This window comes from Nyctereutes procyonoides, unplaced genomic scaffold (assembly GCF_905146905.1).
Source record: "Nyctereutes procyonoides isolate TBG_1078 unplaced genomic scaffold, NYPRO_anot_genome, whole genome shotgun sequence".
In the NCBI taxonomy this organism is placed as follows: domain Eukaryota; kingdom Metazoa; phylum Chordata; class Mammalia; order Carnivora; family Canidae; genus Nyctereutes; species Nyctereutes procyonoides.
This window is the reverse complement of record NW_026575155.1, coordinates 7,830,657-7,849,059: the sequence shown is the minus strand read 5'-3', so window position 1 is coordinate 7,849,059 and position 18,403 is coordinate 7,830,657. Positions and strand designations below refer to the sequence as shown.

Below are 18,403 nucleotides of genomic sequence, written 5' to 3'. Positions count from 1 at the left end.
TTCAGATACTGCTCCTGGGACACGCTAAGAAGCTGTGGGCTTTATGGGGTTTTGGCATTATAACTACTCCATCCTCTGGGAGGTTCTAGCCGCAAATAAAAGAAACCCTCACTGGAACCAGCATAATCAATATGGGAATGTATTATTTTATATCATAAATATTCCCTGAGGGGAGCTTCAGGGCCAGTTGAATAAGTGGTTCAAGAATGTCAACAAGAACCCAGTTCTTTTCCTCTCTCTGCTTTTGGTGTGGGCTTCATTCTCTGTCTGGTATCAAGACGGCTGCAGGAATTCTAGGCATTCTAATAATGACCCCCACCAAGAAAACAGCTGCCTTTGCATTCCATGCCACTCAAGTACTGCTGACTAAAGATGAATGGGTTTTGAATGAGGACAACATCCAAGGTCCCAGTGCCCAAAGTGACATTTAGGTCCAGGGAAACATTTGACAAACCATGAAAAGACAGCCTGCTGGCCCTGCATCCACCAAGGACAAAGAAGGAGGCTCAATATCACAGTGGCCAGCTTGGAATGTGGAAACAATATGCTCCACATCCCAGGGCGTTCAGGGCAGCCTCCATCCTGGACCACTAGGTTCGAGGGGAATCACAGCAAGACACTCAACAAGCAATGCAGGCAGTGGTAAAGCAAACCTTACCCAGAGCTCCCATTGCCTTGTGATCCTATGGAATGACAGTTGTCCATGACCAGACTCTGCTGACAGAGCCTTGTCCCCAGCACCCCACCAGCATTTCTCAGCTTCTGGGCTTCCAGATCCTCTGCAGAAATACAGCTGCTGACCTGTAGCTGGATCATGGGATAGAGAGGGAAGAGACAGATCTGACTCTATGTCAAATCTCTTTCAAAAAATAATCAAGAAATTCCCTGAAAAACTGAGGATATCTGCAACCTATATGATCAGGGTTTGATTATCCTTATTTTATTATGAACCTTTACAGACCAATTTATTTAAGTGAACACATACATAAAGAACATAAAATTTACAACATATAAAAATGTTACCACTCACTAATCATAAAAAGGTAAAGTTAAAAAATGAGACTCATTTTTTCTTTTTTTGTTTTGTTTTGTTTTTCTCTTCATAAAATGGTCAACAAATACCACATAGGGGCACTGCCGCTGTTATGCACTGCTAGTTGCAATATAAATTCATACTGTCTTTCCAGAGGTCAGTTTGGCAAAATAGAGCAAAAAGACTTAAACATGTACATGACCTCTGAACCAGTGATTCCACATTCAAAAACGTTTCCTAAGGAAATAATCAAAGAAGTGCAAAGCAGTACTGCACACTCATGAATATTCACCATAGTGCTGGAAATTGCAATGCTGGAAATTACCAAAATGTCTAATGGTATTTGGATTAGCTAAATGAATGATGGCACATCCCTTCCATACTGCCCAGGCACCAAAAAATAATCCAAAAAAAATTCATCAGAGTTAAAAGAGTTAGAAATCATCAAGGTCAAGTGCAAATTTTGGTGACCATTTGCAAAAAACAACTTTGCATTATCTTTACACTCAAATTTCACACACATACAATACACACAGAAGAAATATTTAAAATGTTTAGCAACTTGTTCCCAAGAATGAAGGGCCATATCCCCAAATACAGTTTGTCTCAGTGCTAGAATTATTTTCATGACCTATTTTGTGTGCCAACTACCCCCCCACAAGGTAGTTTTACTTATTTAACGGATTAAATAATTATTTAAATAGTATTATTTCATTGCTCATACATTAGTAGCCTATTAACTCCTTTGTGTGTTTTCACGTTTTCCACTTTTTTGTATAGTGAAATATGTTACTTATCAAAACCAATAATACAGTTGAGGAGTTCAGTGATAAGAACTCTTCATCCACTGTCCTTTATGCTGCCCTTCTGGCCTTTGACCCATGTCTGCTCTCCATTTGGGGAATCCCAAAAGCAACTCTAGCAACCACATTTTTCAAAAACGAGAAGCATCTGATCTTGGTATCAATAACCATATTTTTGTCCTCAATTGGGGGCAATATCCCTAAACTCTCTGGGAATGCCAAGTCAAGGGTACAAGTCTGGCAGCTCCTTAAAGTCCTGACCACCAGGCAGATCTCCCACCATTGGTGACAGTTCAAGCGTGCATTGTACTTTGGGAGAGCCTGTCCATCAAAGGCTTAAATGCACCAAACTCTGGCCCACATTTCTCTTCTAGGTTCTGCTCACACACATACAAAAAGATGTCTGCATAAGTACGCTTCCTGAAGTGTTGTTGGAAATAGCAAAACTATGGGATGTAAGCCCACTGTCTATGAATGGAGGATCATCGATGTATGGGAAATCCCTACGGCTGCTGAAAACATGAGGTACAGCTACATGTGCTCGTAGGAAAACACATTCAAAAGGTAGCAATAAGTAACAGAACTAAATAAATATACAGAGCAAGTATACTATGATCCTATTTGTGCTAAAAAGAAAAAAGAATCCGTGTGCACATAACATTTCTGGAAAGTCCATGAGAAGCTGTAAGCAGTGCAGTCTTTAGGGATTTGGAGGGAGAGGGAGGGGTGACTGGTTGGGGCTCTTTTTCTTTCTACTTTACAGTCTTTTGTAATGTTTTAATTTTTTGTCATGAATAATAATAATAATTTTTAAAGATTTCCTTCCTGACATTTTAGGGCAGGCCTAGGCAAAACAATAGATGCAGACCACTGAGCCAGGCAAGTGCTCTGCAGCTTGGGTGTTAATTTACATGTCAGGGACTTGCCCACAGAGTGATTTCCATTTTAGCAGTCAAGGTCATCTCAGGGCAATGCTTCTCAGACTTTTCCACAGAAGTACCCCTGATGACAAAACAGAACAAACACGTAACCTCAAGGGATGAAGGAAATTGGCCCAAATCTCTGCCTCAAGCAAAACTTCTTTAGTGTGCAGAGTATCTTAAAAATTCAAGAAAATTTTGAATTCTATTCCACCATTGTCCTTAACTTATTATAAAAACTAATTTTCTCTTCAAATTTTGTTTGTGAAATTCTGGTCACTATCTTGGTAAATCCCTCACTCCCACTTTAAATGGATAAAAATCTCCAGATGAAACTTAACAAGAAAAAGATTTATTCATAGTCAGGTTCCCAGGCAAGAAAAGTTGAAGTGATAGAGGGAACTCAAGATGAGATACTTCTGGAAACCAGGACTTGATACCGGCTGAGAGGTACAGACTGCATGTTCATACAGAGGAGTTGCTGATCTAAAACACAGGATTGGGTTTCACAGAATACTGCTCCAGACATGAAATGAGCACCAAGGATTAGAAACATTCTCCCCACCAGTCTGAGAAGGGACAAGGACAACTGTAATCTACTTGTACTTTGAGGAAGAAAGAGAAAATAGTAGAAATCAGACACCCAGGCTGGCACTGTTGACAAGTATAAATTCACACTATATGCCTAGCACAGTGGTCCCAAGCCACATCAATATCAAAAGTTGTTAAGTTACTAAAGAAATCCATAAGGGTCCTGGTGGAAGAAAAATTGAAACTGTCCTGTAGAGGTGGTCCTCCTCAAACTCAGGGAACTGGGACTTACCATAAAAATATGAGCCACATTGAAGATAAACAGAAATAATAAACTGCATGAGGAAATGAACGGCCATGAGGGAAAAATCACAGATGCAACAGATGGGAAAAGCTGAATATCAAGAACCAAAGATAATAGGACAATGTAAAAGAGATACCTAACATATTTAAACATATAAAGGAAGAAAACATTAACATTAGCCCAGAATGAAAATAGAATGGGAAGATGGCCAAAGGACCCGATAGAAGTTTGAGAAAGAAAACATATAAACTTCCTATGGGAAACTGGAATTGATGTGGTATATCTGCCACAGATGAGGAAAATATCAGTAAACCAAAAGGTTAGAGGAAATTACCCAACACGCCTCAAAAAAATAAAGGGATGGAAACGTGAGAGAGAAATTGAGAAATGTGATCATTTAAATGGGAAAAACCAACGGTTTCTAAGAGAAATTTTCAATACATATAGGAAAGGACTGAGCAATTTTCAAAGACAGGCATAGATCTTGAATACGGGAGTAAGATACGAACCCTCAGTTAAATTAGTATACCACAATCTGAGAATGATAATTAAAATAAATCCATTCCTACACACTTCCTAGTGAAACTATAGAATACCAAGGACAAAGAGAAAAATCAATCTTTAAAGCTTTACAAGGCAAGCTTTACAAAAATGAACAAGGCTAAAGGAGAACTAAATCATATAATAAATTAGAGAAATAGAGAACATCTCCTTTTCAAGTGACCACAGAACAAACCTCAAAATTTCCAAAAGACAAAAACAGAACAGAAAACATTCTTTAATGACAATGTAGAAATTAATGTCAAAAATCTGAAGACAAAAAAACCCTACTTACTGGAAAATTTTAAACACTTTCTCAAACAACTGTGGAGTCAAAGGAAAAAATACAAACTGATAGCACAGAACAAGAGAAGATGGTAATAAGGAAGACTCGAATGTGAGCACTTACAGCAATACAGCTAAAGCAGTGTGCAATGAAAATGCATATGTCTTATATAGTTTCATTAACAAACAAAAAATAAAAATAAGTGAAGGAAATAACAATAAATAAGTTAGAAAAAAAATCAAATAACCTGAAGGATAGGATTAAATTAATTAAAATTAATAAAAAGTTAAAATATATTGATTACCAATCAGAAGATTATATAACTAGTTAATAAATTCAAAAGTTGGGTTTTTTTGAAAAACAAAATAATAAAATGTACAAATTTATGGCTCATGAAATCAAGAGGAAAGAAAAGGCAAATATATGAAATAAGATTAAATGGATCCAACAACTGGAAAAACCATGGAAATTAAACAAATCATCTAAAAAGTAGTTTGTCCAGTGTTATAAAAACAATTTTTCAAATACATTTGAAAACATGGATGAAAAGGACAGTGTTCTAGAGCTGAGCTCTCCAATTCAGCAGCAACTAGCCACACATGGAAACTGAGCACTTAAAATGTGGCCAGTCTAAGCTTGGATGCACTGTCAGTATAAAATACACACCAGATTTTGAAGACTTATGAAGAGAAAAAAAAAGAATATTCCACTAATAATTTTCATTGATCATATGTTGATAATATTTATGATAATATTTGAGATATATTTGGATAAATAAAATATTTTTAAAAATAATTTTACCTGCTGGGTGCCTAGCTGGCTCAGTCAGTTAAGCATCTGCCTCCAGCTCAGGTCATAATTTCAGGGTCCTGAGATTGAGCTCTGTTCAGGGGGGGAGTCTCCTGGTCCCTCCTCTTCATGCTCTGCCTCTCTCAAATAAATAAATAAAATCTTAAAAAAAATAAAGTCCAAAACACAAGGCTAATTTAACTTATGAGACATTCACTAAGTTCTAAGGGAGGGAAGGGATGCACAGAAAGCTGGGGGCTGGGCTAGAAAGGCAGAGAGAAATATCCTGCAGTCTTATAGGTATTTAGAAAACAGTCCCATCAAATGGAGAGGCCTGCCAGACATGTGACCAGTCTTTCCCTCAAGACATTAGCCAAATTTTAACATGCTTGAAGTGGTTGCTTAGCTCAAACCTCCAAAAGGCAGGACTTTCAAACCAGAGGTGGAATGCATCTTCCTAAACTAGAATCCAGCCCCAACCCACCTCAGTCTCTGATCAGACTACAGAAATCTGCTTTTCACCGGAAAGAAAAGGCAACTCTCACTTCTGGAAGATATCACTTGCAGCTTCTGTGCTTCTAAAATCATATGATACATGTGTTAAAGGAAATAAATGGAATCTGTGAAGATAATCAGGCGGACATTCTACCACCGAAAATACAAGAGCTAAAATTAAGAGCTTGGTTTTAAAAGAAGACTGTATGCAGCAGAAGATAGGATTGGTAAACTCAAAAATAGATCAATAGAAAAGTTAATATAAAGCACAAATAGAGCATAAATGATACATGAGGCACAGTCTCAAGATCTAATACATGTATAATTGGAGTCATGAGAGGAAAGAAATAAGGGCAGAAGCAAAATTTTAAGAGACAATGGCCAACAATTCTCTAATATTGATGAAAGATGTCAACTCATTGATCCAGAGTTTCAGTGAACCCCAAGAAGATAAATAAAAAGAAAAATGCATCTAGACACATCTAAGTGAAGCAATGGAGATCAAATCTTAAAGGCACCCAGAAAAAAAATGCATCTAGACACATCTAAGTGAAGCAATGGAGATCAAATCTTTTTTTTTTTTTAATGGTATGGAGATTCTTTTTTTTATTTTATTTATTTATTTTTTTTATTTATGATAGTCACAGAGAGAGAGAGAGAGAGGCAGAGACACAGGCAGAGGGAGAAGCAGGCTCCATGCACCGGGAGCCCGACGTGGGATTCGATCCCGGGTCTCCAGGATCGCGCCCTGGGCCAAAGGCAGGCGCCAAACCGCTGAGCCACCCAGGGATCCCTGGAGCCACCCAGGGATCCCTGGAGATCAAATCTTAAAGGCACCCAGAAAAAAAATGCACGTGACCTTCAATGGGACAAGAGCAAAACTGATGATTAACTTTTTTGGGAGAAACTGTGAAAGCTACGAGACAATGGAATGATAAATTTAAAGCACTGAAAGAAAAAAAAAACTATCAAACTAGGATTCTATATCCAGCAAAAGTCCTTCAGATAAAGGCAAACTAAAAATTTTTCAGGTATCAAACAAACAAACAAACCCTGAAATTATTCATCCCCTGTGGAGAAGCACTACGTGAAATACTAAAGGACAGTTTTTCGAGTAAAGGAAAAATGTTCCCAGATGAAAGCACAAAACTTCAGAGAGGAATAAAGAACAGTGAAAAGAATAAATACACAGGAAAAGAGAAGAGAATATTTTCTGTTTGAAGCCAAAATAATAATAATAAGATCCTCTGAGCTTTATAACATATGCATAAAATTATACAACAAGACCCAAAAGTGCAGGATGGAGTAAATGGACTTATGCTGTTGTAAGATTACTGCACTATTAATGAAGAGATAAAAGTACCAATTTTAGGGCACCGGATGGCTCTGTCCATTAAGCATTTGAATCTTGATTTCCACTCAGCTCATGAACTCAGGGTTGTGAGATGGAGCCCCATGTATGACTTCATGCTTGGCATGGAGCCTGCTTAAGATTCTCTCTTAGCCTCTCCCTCTGCCCCTCTCCCTGCTTCCCTCTCTTAAAAAAAAAAAAGTACCAATTTAAGGTCAAAGATAATAAGTCAGAGATGCATAATGAAATCTTTAGGCCGATGACTCCCCAAAGAAGTATAATCAAAAAGCTAAGTGAAGATGGGGTGCCTGGCTCAGTTGGAAGAGTATGTGACTCTCGATCTCAGGGTTGTGAATTCAAGCCTTACATTGTGTGTAGAGATTACTTAAGTGAGTAAATAAAAAATTAAAACAAAAAAGCTAATGGATGATAAAATGGAATAGGAAAATACATGCTTAATTCTCAGTTCTGGTTTTTTGATTTATTTCTTTAATTCTGTTAATTTCTATTTTGAAATTATGTTATCAAGGACTTTTGCTGGATATAAAATCCTAGTTTGATAGCTTTTTTCTTTCGGTGCTTTAAATTTATATTAATTTTAGATTCTTGGTTTTTTTGTTGAATTGACCTTTTTATCATAATGAAACATCTGCTTTCCCTCTACTAATACTTCTTGCCTAAAGTGTAGTTAACTATTAAGTCAGCCAATCAAAATTCTTTTTGCTAGTATTGTGTGGTATAACCTTTTCATCTTCTACTTTCATCCTAACCTTGCCCTTATATTTGAGTTGCTCTCCCTGGAAACATTATATGCCTGGGTCTCAACTCTTTTTATTCAGTCTGACTGCTTTATTCTTTTAATTGGAGTGTTTTACATGTACATTTCAACTAATTACCAATATAGTCACATTAAATCCTGCCATGTTGCTATTTGTTTTTTATTTTCCATCTGTTCTACTCCTTCGTTCATTTTCTGCCTTTTTGAGGATTAATCACATATTTTACTATTCATTTTTCTCATCTATTAGTTTTTCATACTTTTATGTGCAGATTATTATGCATATACTGCATATATACATATATACCCACTACATATGCACCTGCATAAACTTATCTACTTATATACTTAAGTTTTGTGCACTTTTACTATCATTAAAAATGTTAACAAATACACTATCAGACAATTTATTAGTGAGTGAAGATAATGCACAACAGGACCATATGGGGCTTATTCCAAGAATCCAAAGATGATTCAATATTATGGAAATCCACTTAATTCTAGGGAGAAAATTATGTCATCACCTTCATACATGTTCAAATAGAATGTGACAAAATTTGACAATTCATCCTTTATTTTTCAAGGGCAATAACATGAGAATAAATAGATATGTTTTAAATATATATCTGAACCTCAAAACCAAAAACACAATCAAAACATACTAGTCTTTGCCCTTGAGTCAGGAATAAGACAAGTGTTTGCTCACTATTGCACTGTTATTTAATTTTGTATTAGAGGTACTAGCCAACACAACTAGAAAAAGAACACAACTGAAAGTATAAAAATTGAGTAAAATGAGGTACAACTACCACTCTTCGCAGGGGATTTGTATTATTCTTTGAAACCCCAAGAGAAATGTGTGAAAACTACTACAATCAATAAGAGAATACAGTAGGATAGTAGGATATGTAAAATTAATCTACAGAAGTCAATAGCTTTTGTTTATACAAACAAATCAGTTAGGCAATATAATGTAAGAAAATACTTCACTTACAATAAAAAAGATAAAATAATTAAAAGTAAGCCTCACAGGATACGTGCAAGACCTACATAATCTTTTAAACACTCATAAGTGAGTCCCTTCCTCCCCCCAAAAAAAGCAGAGAAAAGAAGTATAAGACTTGAATAGATTAGAAGACATATCATGTCCTGAGACAGGAAGACTTTGCCTTATGTCAATTTCCCTTAACTTAGAAGTGTTAATTTGCAAATATTATTCCAATAAAAATATAAAAAGAAAATTTTTTACTGATCCAAGGTGACTTTTTAAAGATCATTTATTTATGTATTCATTTGAGAGAATGAGTGAGAGTGTACACAGAGGAAGAGGGAGAAGCAGGCTCCCCACTGAGCAGGATGCCCAATTTTGAGCTTGATTCCAGGACCCTGAGATCATGACCTGAGATGAAGTCAGATGCTTAGCCAATTGAACATACAGGTGCCTTGATAAACATTTTATATATATAGACTTCATATCTATGTTAGAATAAATCCCAACTGCATATACTTTAAATATTAAAATTTAAAACACAAAGACAAACTAAGACATAAAAGGGAGATAAGAAAGTCTTGCTAACCATGACTCAGAATCTAGAAGCCATGAAACAAATGGTTGACAATTTCAACTACATGAAAATCAAAAACTTCTGCACAGCAGAAAACAAGCACATTTTTAAAAACACCCTAAGCAAACCCATAAGTAAATGACAAAGTGAGAACTATGTGCAACTCATATCACAGAGGGTTTATTTCCCCAGTACATAAAGAGCTCCTGCAAGCCGATGAGACAAAGACCAATGGGTGTGGATATGAACATTTTGCAGGAAATACACTTGGTCCCTAAACATGTGAAAATAGGCTCTGTGTCAATCATAACAAGAATTATACACATCAAACCATACTGATTTTTTAAAAATGTATCAGAATAGCAAAAATCCAAAAACTTGAAAATACACTCTGTTGGGGAGCTCTGGAGACACAGGCACTCTCTCTCCTGAGCTGTTCCTGGGAGCAGAGGTTGGTATACCCCCTATAGAGGGTAATCTGGCAACAGCTGTCCACATTAGAGATGCACTTACCCTCTGACTCAGCCATTTTACTTCTAGGAATTTACCTTCTGCATACACATAATCATGCGCAACGTGAACTAGAAAGTTATCCATGGCAGCACTGTGTGAAGGCAAAAGACAACTTAAATGTCCATATAGAGGACAAATGTGTTGGGGCACATTTTGTTTAGTAAGCAAGCATCGGTTAAGAAGAAAAATGATGTGCTCTATGTACCACAATGGAAAGATCTCTAGGGCAGAGTTAACTGAAAAAAATAAGGTACAGAACAGCAGGTGGCAGGGCACCTGGGTGGCTCAGTGGTTGAGTGTCTGCCTCTAGCTCGGGTTGTGATCCCGGGGTCCTGAGATAGAGGCCCACATTAGACTCTACAGGGAGCCTGCTTCTCCCTCTGCTTATGTCTCTGCCTCTCTCTGTGTGTCTCTTACAAATAAATAAAATCCTTAAAAACAATAAAAGAATAGCAGCTCAGCTCTTATACTAACGGAGCAAGTAGAAAGTTGGAAAGGGGAGAAGCATATATATTCATTTTGCTTGTATGTGCAAAAAATAGAGAAAAAGAAAGATCTAGAGATAAACAAATTAAGAACAGTGGCTACCTTTTTGAGGTGAGGGATGAGAAATGAGCTGATGGGAAAGGGTACTTTCCACTGTGTCAAGTTTTGTATTTGTTAGTTTTTTGAATCATATGATATATTTCCTACTCAAAATGTGAAATAAATAAATGCTTAGCTATGAGAAGGAAGCATGGGGCAATGCCCCCTCTCTTTCCCTCCCCTGTCACCAGAGCAGCCTGGCTCCCACTGGGCTGAGCTTAGCAACAAGCATGTGTGGCTGTCTTGGTTGCACAGAGCCGGGGTGGATGAGTCCCTGCAAGTCTGAGGACTTGCTCAGGCCTGTTCAGGGAGGTCAAGGGTGATTCTAGAGCTGGAAGCCCAGTGCTAGGAGACTCTGCCGTGAGAATTCTGATTTCGGAAAGGAGCCTTAGGCCCCTGTGTGAGGAAGCCGGTTCCTGGGTGGCCTCTGAGGGGCCACCACTGCTGCATTCTAGAGCTGCTGAGAGTCAGCCCTGGGCCAGCTGGCCAGGCCTGCAAAGGGCTCTGAGTGGCATGGCACTGTGGGGTTTTCTGAACCAATTTCATCAAACTTCTCTCTCCCTGATCACCCTCTTTGCCTGGTGAGACACCTCGGAACAGGATCACAAAATCAAAGGAGAGTCAGAGACCTGGAAAGGAAACTAGCCTGTCAGAGGAAGCCACCTCCCCCCAGGAGCTGACCCCAGGACCCTGGGCTGGCCCAGGAAAGGAGTGAGGCTGAGGCCTGGACACCTGATTGATTTTGTGATTTCTCCAGGGAAAACATTCCATCCAGCAACCAGCAAGGTCATTTCCTTCTTCACGAGGCCTTTCATCACTGCGTGGCTGGAGGACCATCCACAGCAGCCCCAGCCGTGGTCTGGAAACACTGGCTGGGTGCCTGCGAGTGGCTGCCAGAAGCTGTAGGCCACCCCAACCTGAGAGGAGACAATTAGCCACAAAGCCTTCCCTGCTTCACTTCAGGCACTCCCTTGATCCACAGTCACTGAGCACCTGCTAGGTTCCCATCACAATCCCAGAGTACCTCTGGGGTTCCCAAAGCTTGCAGTTTCTTCCTCCTTTTGGGGCCCATCTGCACTCAGCAAGTGTGAGGAACTCTTTTGTATCAGTCACTAACTACTTTTTGCCACTCAACTTTATTCCAGACAAAACCACAGGCTCCCTCGGAGCAAGGGTCTGATTTAAATTCCTTTGTGTTCTCCAGAGTCCCCAGCATACACTCGAACACATAGCAAGGCTTTCGGTTAAGGCTCACTGCTTGCTCTCCAGTCTCCAAGCTAGAAATGGAGCTGCTTTACAGTCTCTGAAGACCCAAGGGGAAATCTTCAGCAGAGCTGTCCACTGCCTGTCTGAACACTCACCTCATCCCCATCACCCACTCGTCCTCCTCCTCCCAGGACAGTGCCTGCCTTCTCTTTGCTCCAGCTGGGAGGGTCACAGTCCCAATTCCCGTCGTTGAATCACTGGCTCTCCTGCACACACACACACACACACACACACACACACACACACCTGGAATGTTCTTCCCCCAGAAATCCCCCCAGAAGGGCTTACCCCCTTCACCTCTTTGTCAGGTCTCTGCTCAAAGATGAACATTTCAATGAGCTCTTCTCTACTTACCCAATTCAAAGTCACTCCCCAGGGCACCTGGGTAGCTCAGGGGGTTAAGCATCTGACTCTTAATTTCAGCTCAGGTCATGATCTCAGTGTAGTGAGATCAACCCCCACGTGGGACTCCGAGCTCAGCAAGGAGTCCACTTCGGACTATCCCTCTGCCCCTGCCCAATCCTCCCCACCACATGCATGTGCACATCCAAAAATAAAATAATAATAAAATAAAATCACTCCCCTACTTTCTATGTCCCTACCCCTCTTTCCTGCTAGCCACTGATCACCACCTCAAATAGTCTATAACTTTATCTGTTTTATGGCCTGTCTTTCCCATCACAATCTGAGTTTCGCAAGAGCAGATATAGCTGTTTCTTTCAGGGTTGTCTCCCCAGGCATAGAACAATGCCCATAAAATGTTAGGTGCTCAGTAAATATTTACTGAATACATTAATATAGGCACTGCTCTATTAGTTTAGCCATGGCTCTCTGTCACAGTTGGTTCAACTAAAAAGACATAGATTATATATTGTTTGCATACGTGGGTAAAAATTTCCACATATTTCTCCACGAGCAGTTTCATAGATATCATTTCATTTTAGTTTAGTTTCAGGAATTGTTATTCTCCTGATTTTAGAGAGGTGAAAAACTCATAAAAGTCAGATTTTCCAGGACCTCTAGCTGGCCCCTAGGGGAACTGGGGCATCCACCTTTTCTATCTCCCTATGTTTGGCTTGGTTCACCCATCTCAGGCTTTTGGAAGGGGGGTGGCCCCTTCTTTCTGTTCCCTGGATCTTCCTGAAGCTTCATACTCTCCTTTAGGAAGAAAAACCCGTATTTTCCCCCTTTCCTTCCTCCCAGATAGCTCAGGGCGCATGGTCCCCCTCCCCCGCTTCCAATCCCAGAAGAAGCCATTGTGATTGTCTTTTGGCAGAACCAGCTCTCCCGCAAGGTTGCATTCTAATTTTTGGACTCTGTCCACTAGGTCGGTCCTTTCACATTGCAAGGAGCAGAAACAGGCCCGGATCCCCCCGAATAACGTGGATTTAATGCAATAATTCACCTGGAGTAAAGACAGATAGGGATCTGGTAACACAGCCCAGCTTCGTGGAAATGCAGCCGGCTGCCCAGCAGCCTCAGTCCAGGGCTGGAACACAGGCTCCCCAGCGCCTCCCCCTTCTCTGTCTGGCTAACTCCTCTCCTCCTATCTGGGATCTGCATCTCCTCCTCCTCCTCCTCCTCCTCCTCCTCCTCCTCCTCCTCCTCCTCCTCCTCCTCCTCCGCACAGGCAGGCTGAACAAGATGTCCCTTCTTTGTGGCCTTGGAATTGTCTGTGCGGCTCTGGGCGATGGCACTGATCTTACTGCCTGGGGTCCTGGGTGCCCTCTCCATCTCCCTCCACACCTTCGTTAGAAATACACCTTGGCTAACTCCTCATCTTTCGCTCTCTAGGACCACCGGCCACTTCTCAAAAAGGTCGCCAGAGTCCTCGGATGGAGAGATCTAGAAAGGTGCCCAGTTCATTCATTCTCCCTACACGCACTGAGTTGCAAAGCCCGGTGCGGGAACTTGGGGGAGAAACCCAGGCAGGACTTAACAGCTTGCTTGTGCAACACGGGAGCTGAGGAGCCTGCTCTCCTCTCTCTCTTCACCCCCCCCCGCCCCCGTCACGCGCGGGCATCGCCAGCTTTTCTTGCATTTGCACAATTGAAAGCTTTTCTTGCAGAGAGGTGGGGAGAACAAAGGGGGAAAAAAAGCCACCAGCTTGTTGCGCGGCGGCTCGGGTAAAGCGCCTGGCAGCGGGGCCGCGCAGCTCGGGGACCCGGCGTGGGGACCGGCTCGGGGACCGCAGCGGAATGCGGAGCGCACGACGCCGCCAGGGGCCGCCGCAGCCGCCGCGGGCGCATGGAAATTTCCACCGGCCAGCAGAGCTTGCACAATCGCGTCTCATTGGCCGAGCGGGGGTGTCTGTCCCGCGTGGGGACGGCGATTAGATTAGCCAGGGAGCCCTCCTCAGTGGGCTTGGCAGGGTTCTGATTAATCAGGCCAGCGGGGCCAGGGACGGGAGGCCGGACAGTGGGGCGGGGCGGGGGGGGGGGCAGGAGGAGCCCAAGCCTGTTATCAAAGCCAGCTCAGTGAAGCCTTTCGATGTCACCTTTCGACACAGAAAATGCTCCAGTGAGCCGGGAACGGTCAGGGGTAGACACGAGAATTTGCCTCTTTATAAGAAAATTCCTCTAGAAACCACAGGAAAATAAGATTCCGGGTGCTTAAATCCTGCTGCCTGCACCCCCCTCCAGCTCTCCCTCCATTCCCCACCCCTTCCCTTCCCTTTAAAGTCTTCCTTCCAGACCCTGGTGTTGAAGCCTTTGAGCATGCAAAGGCCGGTCCCCAGGGTCAATCAAGAAATGCAGACAGTGAAAGACAATCAGAAAAAGGGAGAGGAGACCTCTCAGGGCTCTTGGAGGATCAGCGTGAACTCGCCACACTGGCATAAAAACATGCAGCAAGATGTGAGAAGAACATCGCTGTGCTCAAATAGACTGTTGGCTTAATGGAATTTATGTGTGAGCTGGGCGTGTTGACTTATGATTAAAAATACTACCCTTGTTTTGTTTGCTTCCGAAGTTTCTGGCATTAGGAAGCTCCTTTCTGGAACTTATCGCTAAATCTGCCACAAAGCCAAGCTCTGGCTCCGGATGAATGTTTGGTGAGTGAATGAATGATGTTCCCTGCAGTCTGCAGGTGTGTCCTCACCTGCAGACAGCAGTGTGAGCTTCTGGGTCCTAGCGCTGGTTCTGTCATCTGCAGTCACCTGACCTTGGACAATTCATCATTTCGTTCAGCCTCAGATTCCCTGCTTTGAGAATGGCACAGGTCGGTTCCTCAAGAAGAAAAGAAATGACTATATGACCCAAATCCACTACCAGGTATACACCTAGAAGAACTTGGAAACAGGTGCTCAAAACAGATACTCAGTACACAACTGTTCATAGCAGCGCTATTCACCATAGCCCAATGGTGGAGGAACCCCAAGTGGCCATCCAAGATGAACATAAACAGAATGTGGGTATGCATACCACGGAATATTACTCAGCCATAAAAAGGAACAGTACTGAAACATCCTACAACATGGATGAACCTCGAAAAAACATGATCCTAGGTGAAAGAAGGCAGACACAAAAGGCCACATGTTGTAGGATTCCATTTATATGACGTATTCAGTAGAGATGAATCTATAGACACAGGAAGTGGTTGGTGGTTTCCAGGGGCTGGGGTGTAACCAGCTTAAATGAATACGGGCTTTCTCTTGGGGGTGATGAAAATGTTTTGGAAAGAAACAGAGGTGGTGGTTACATGACAGTGTGGATGTACTAAATGCTGCCTTTCAAATGCCTAATTTTAGGTTGTATGAATTTTGCCTCAATTTTAAAAATGTAATGGGACTAATAATAAAATTACCCAGTCGAGGGTTAGATGTGACATCTGCACAGAAATGTCTGAGCAAGTTCAACATCTTATTCTTTGATGCCCTCTGTGTTATTCCTTGGGCCACATATTGATAAGGACAGGGGGCTTTGAGATGTCAACCTACACCCCAGCACCAGGAAGCTCCACCGTGGTCTGTCCTTGCAGACAGAAGGTGAGGGATGGTAAAAACCACCCAAAATGCTGAATGGTAGGATTAGAAGTTTTAAAAATGTTGGTGCAGGCTCCCCAGAGGACTCACTCGCTCAGACAGGGATCCAGGTGGCCTGAGTTGCCATCTTCCACCTTCCTTTCATGTGAGGCTTCAGGCTTCAGGCTCCTGGCAGGAGTCAATTTGCTCATCTCAACAGTCGGGTTTATTGAAGCACCTACTTCGTTGGGCTGCTGTCAGAATTAAGCTAAGTGATGCATGTGCTGGAAACAGAGTCTGAGCTCAAAAAATGTGAGCTGATGTAATTAAGCAAAAGATAAATGACCAATAAAAAACACTGGATGGGGGGCACCTGAGTGGCTCAGTCAGTTAAGCATCTGCCTTCAGCTCAGGTCATGATCTTGGGGTCCTGGGAGTGGAGTTGGGCTCTCTGCGCAGCAGGCAGTCTGCTTCTCCCTCTCCCTCTGTGCTCTCTTTCTCTCTCTCTCTCTCTCTCTCTCTCTCTTGCTCTCTCTCAAGTAAATAAATAAAATCTTTAAAAAAAAAAGAAAAACAAACACTGGCTGGTTTGGGCTCTGTTGGGGACTGGTGGGGTGAGGAAGACAAGGGGCCAGTTTCAGCATTAAAACAAAAAGGGAGGGATGCCTGGGTGGCTCAGGGGTTGAGCCTCTGCCTTCGGCTCAGGTCATGATCCCGGGGTCCTGGGATCGAGTCCCACATCGGGCTCCCTGCGGGGAGCCTGCTTCTCCCTCTGCCTATGTCACTGCCTCTCTCTGTGTCTCTCATGAATAAATAAATAAATCTTTAAAAAAATAAAACATAAAGGGAGACACCTCAAAGTTGTTCTTCTTGAAGTTGTTTTAAGCAAGATGCTGCACTGCAGGGTGGGGATTGAGAAAGTTGGGAGACAGAACAATGACGAGAAGGGACAGAACTTCAAAGGGAATGTTCTGAAAATAAAGGAAAGAAAATGTGTCAGGTGCTGGGAGTGGCTCAGACGTGGAGATGACACAAATTCAGGAGTCTCCACAGGGCATGGGATGAGCCTTCTTTTGTTGTGACAGGGAAAGGGGGACTGCAATTTTATCCCCTGCAACGGGGCATTTGGAGAGTCCAGCTCTCAAATCAGAATCCTCTGTGCTTGGCCACTCCCTTGGAGGCAAAGCACTAATGAACTAAAGTCAGCAGAGACCCACCTGGCAGGCGCCCTTGAACCCCTGGTCTTGTTCCCACCAGAGTTGAAAGTCCTGTTATAAGAGGAATCTTTGTGCAAATCATCCTGGAGCCAATAGTCTTTAGTAGCAAAAAGGAGGGCCACACGGTGCAGCATTTAATGGAACGAGGATGTTTTATGGTTTCCTATGGTGACCTGACTCAGCTTCTGTAATAACCACCTTTCTAATGGTCCCCTTTTCGTCACTGTAACTGGAGCCACCCCCCCCCCCCACTCCCAAGCCATGTGCCAGTGTTCATGCCAGGGGTACCCCACCTGAAGCTCTGGCCTCTGGTACACTCCCTGCATTGTCAGCCTGTGACCGGCCCCCGCCCAAGCCTGGTCCCCACCAGCTGCAGGGCAGAGAGCCCAGTGAACTGACACTCTAGAAAGAACAGGTTGCCACACCCCAGAAGTGTTGGATGTTTGGGCTTTGTTGGAAAGCAGATCTTCAGATCTATCTAGTCAAAGATAGAGATAACAAGGGTATCAAATCAATCCCTTGTACATCCTAAACTTACCTAGCTATACGTGAATTACATTCTCCAAAAGCTGGAAAAAAGATATAGACACACACACGTTATTTACAGTATATAGATATTGAGATTTTATGAAAAATTGAATGTAAAGAAGGGGAAGTGTCTTCTACTAGAAATCACTCGAAACCACAATTTTACAATGATGTGTATGCCTATGGCTATCTCCCCTTCCCACTACCCTGCCTCCCTCTCCTCCCATCAGCGCCTGCCTCCACCCCTCTAACATTGCCACAGGTAAAATACTTTGCCTTGGATGGCAAGAAACTCACAGTTAAATGTACTAAGCAATTATGTTAGGTATATTCAGTGATTAGCTGATTTCAAGTCCATCTTCATTTTTTTAAATACAAGTAACACATGTTTATTGTAGAAATTTTAAAAACACAAGTAAGGGAGAAAAATTGAACATTTTGGCACCCTCAATCTTGCCATTCAGAAATTACTATTAAAAGTTTTGATTCTAGGGGGATCCCTGGGTGGCTCAGTGGTTTCGCGCCTGCCTTCGGCCCAGGGCACGATCCTGGAGTCCTGGGATCGAGTTCCGCGTCGGGCTCCTGGCATGGAGCCTGCTTCTCCCTCTGCCTGTGTCTCTGCTTCTCTCTCTCTCTCTAGGTCTGTCATAAATAAATAAATAAAAATAAATCTTTAAAAAAAAAAGTTTTGATTCTAGGGCACCTGGGTGGCTCAGTTGGTTAAGTATCTGCCTTCGGCTCAGGTTATGATCCCAGGGTCCTAGGATGGAACCCTGCATCGGGCTCCCTGCTCAGCGAGTAGTCTGCTTCTCCTTCTCCCTCTACCCCTCACCCTGCTCATTCTCTCTCTCTTAAATAAATAAATTAGATCTTAAAAATTTTTTTAAATTCCTATTTACATTGCTTTGAGAATACATGTGCACATGTATACACACATG

General features: G+C 42.2%; 1 protein-coding gene across 1 annotated transcript in view; it reads right to left on the bottom strand.

Annotated features, from left to right (window-relative positions):
- LOC129502016 (uncharacterized) overlaps positions 1 to 14,052 on the bottom strand; it is a 29,883-nt gene extending 15,831 nt beyond the window's left edge. Inside the window, exons 1-3 of the mRNA XM_055313365.1 lie at positions 13,863 to 14,052; positions 13,165 to 13,286; positions 659 to 807 (exon numbers count right to left, since the gene is read on the bottom strand). Coding sequence (XP_055169340.1) covers positions 659 to 807; positions 13,165 to 13,286; positions 13,863 to 14,052 — 461 coding nt within the window. The remainder of the gene's footprint in view (positions 1 to 658; positions 808 to 13,164; positions 13,287 to 13,862) is intronic.
- Positions 14,053 to 18,403: the final 4,351 nt, after the last annotated feature.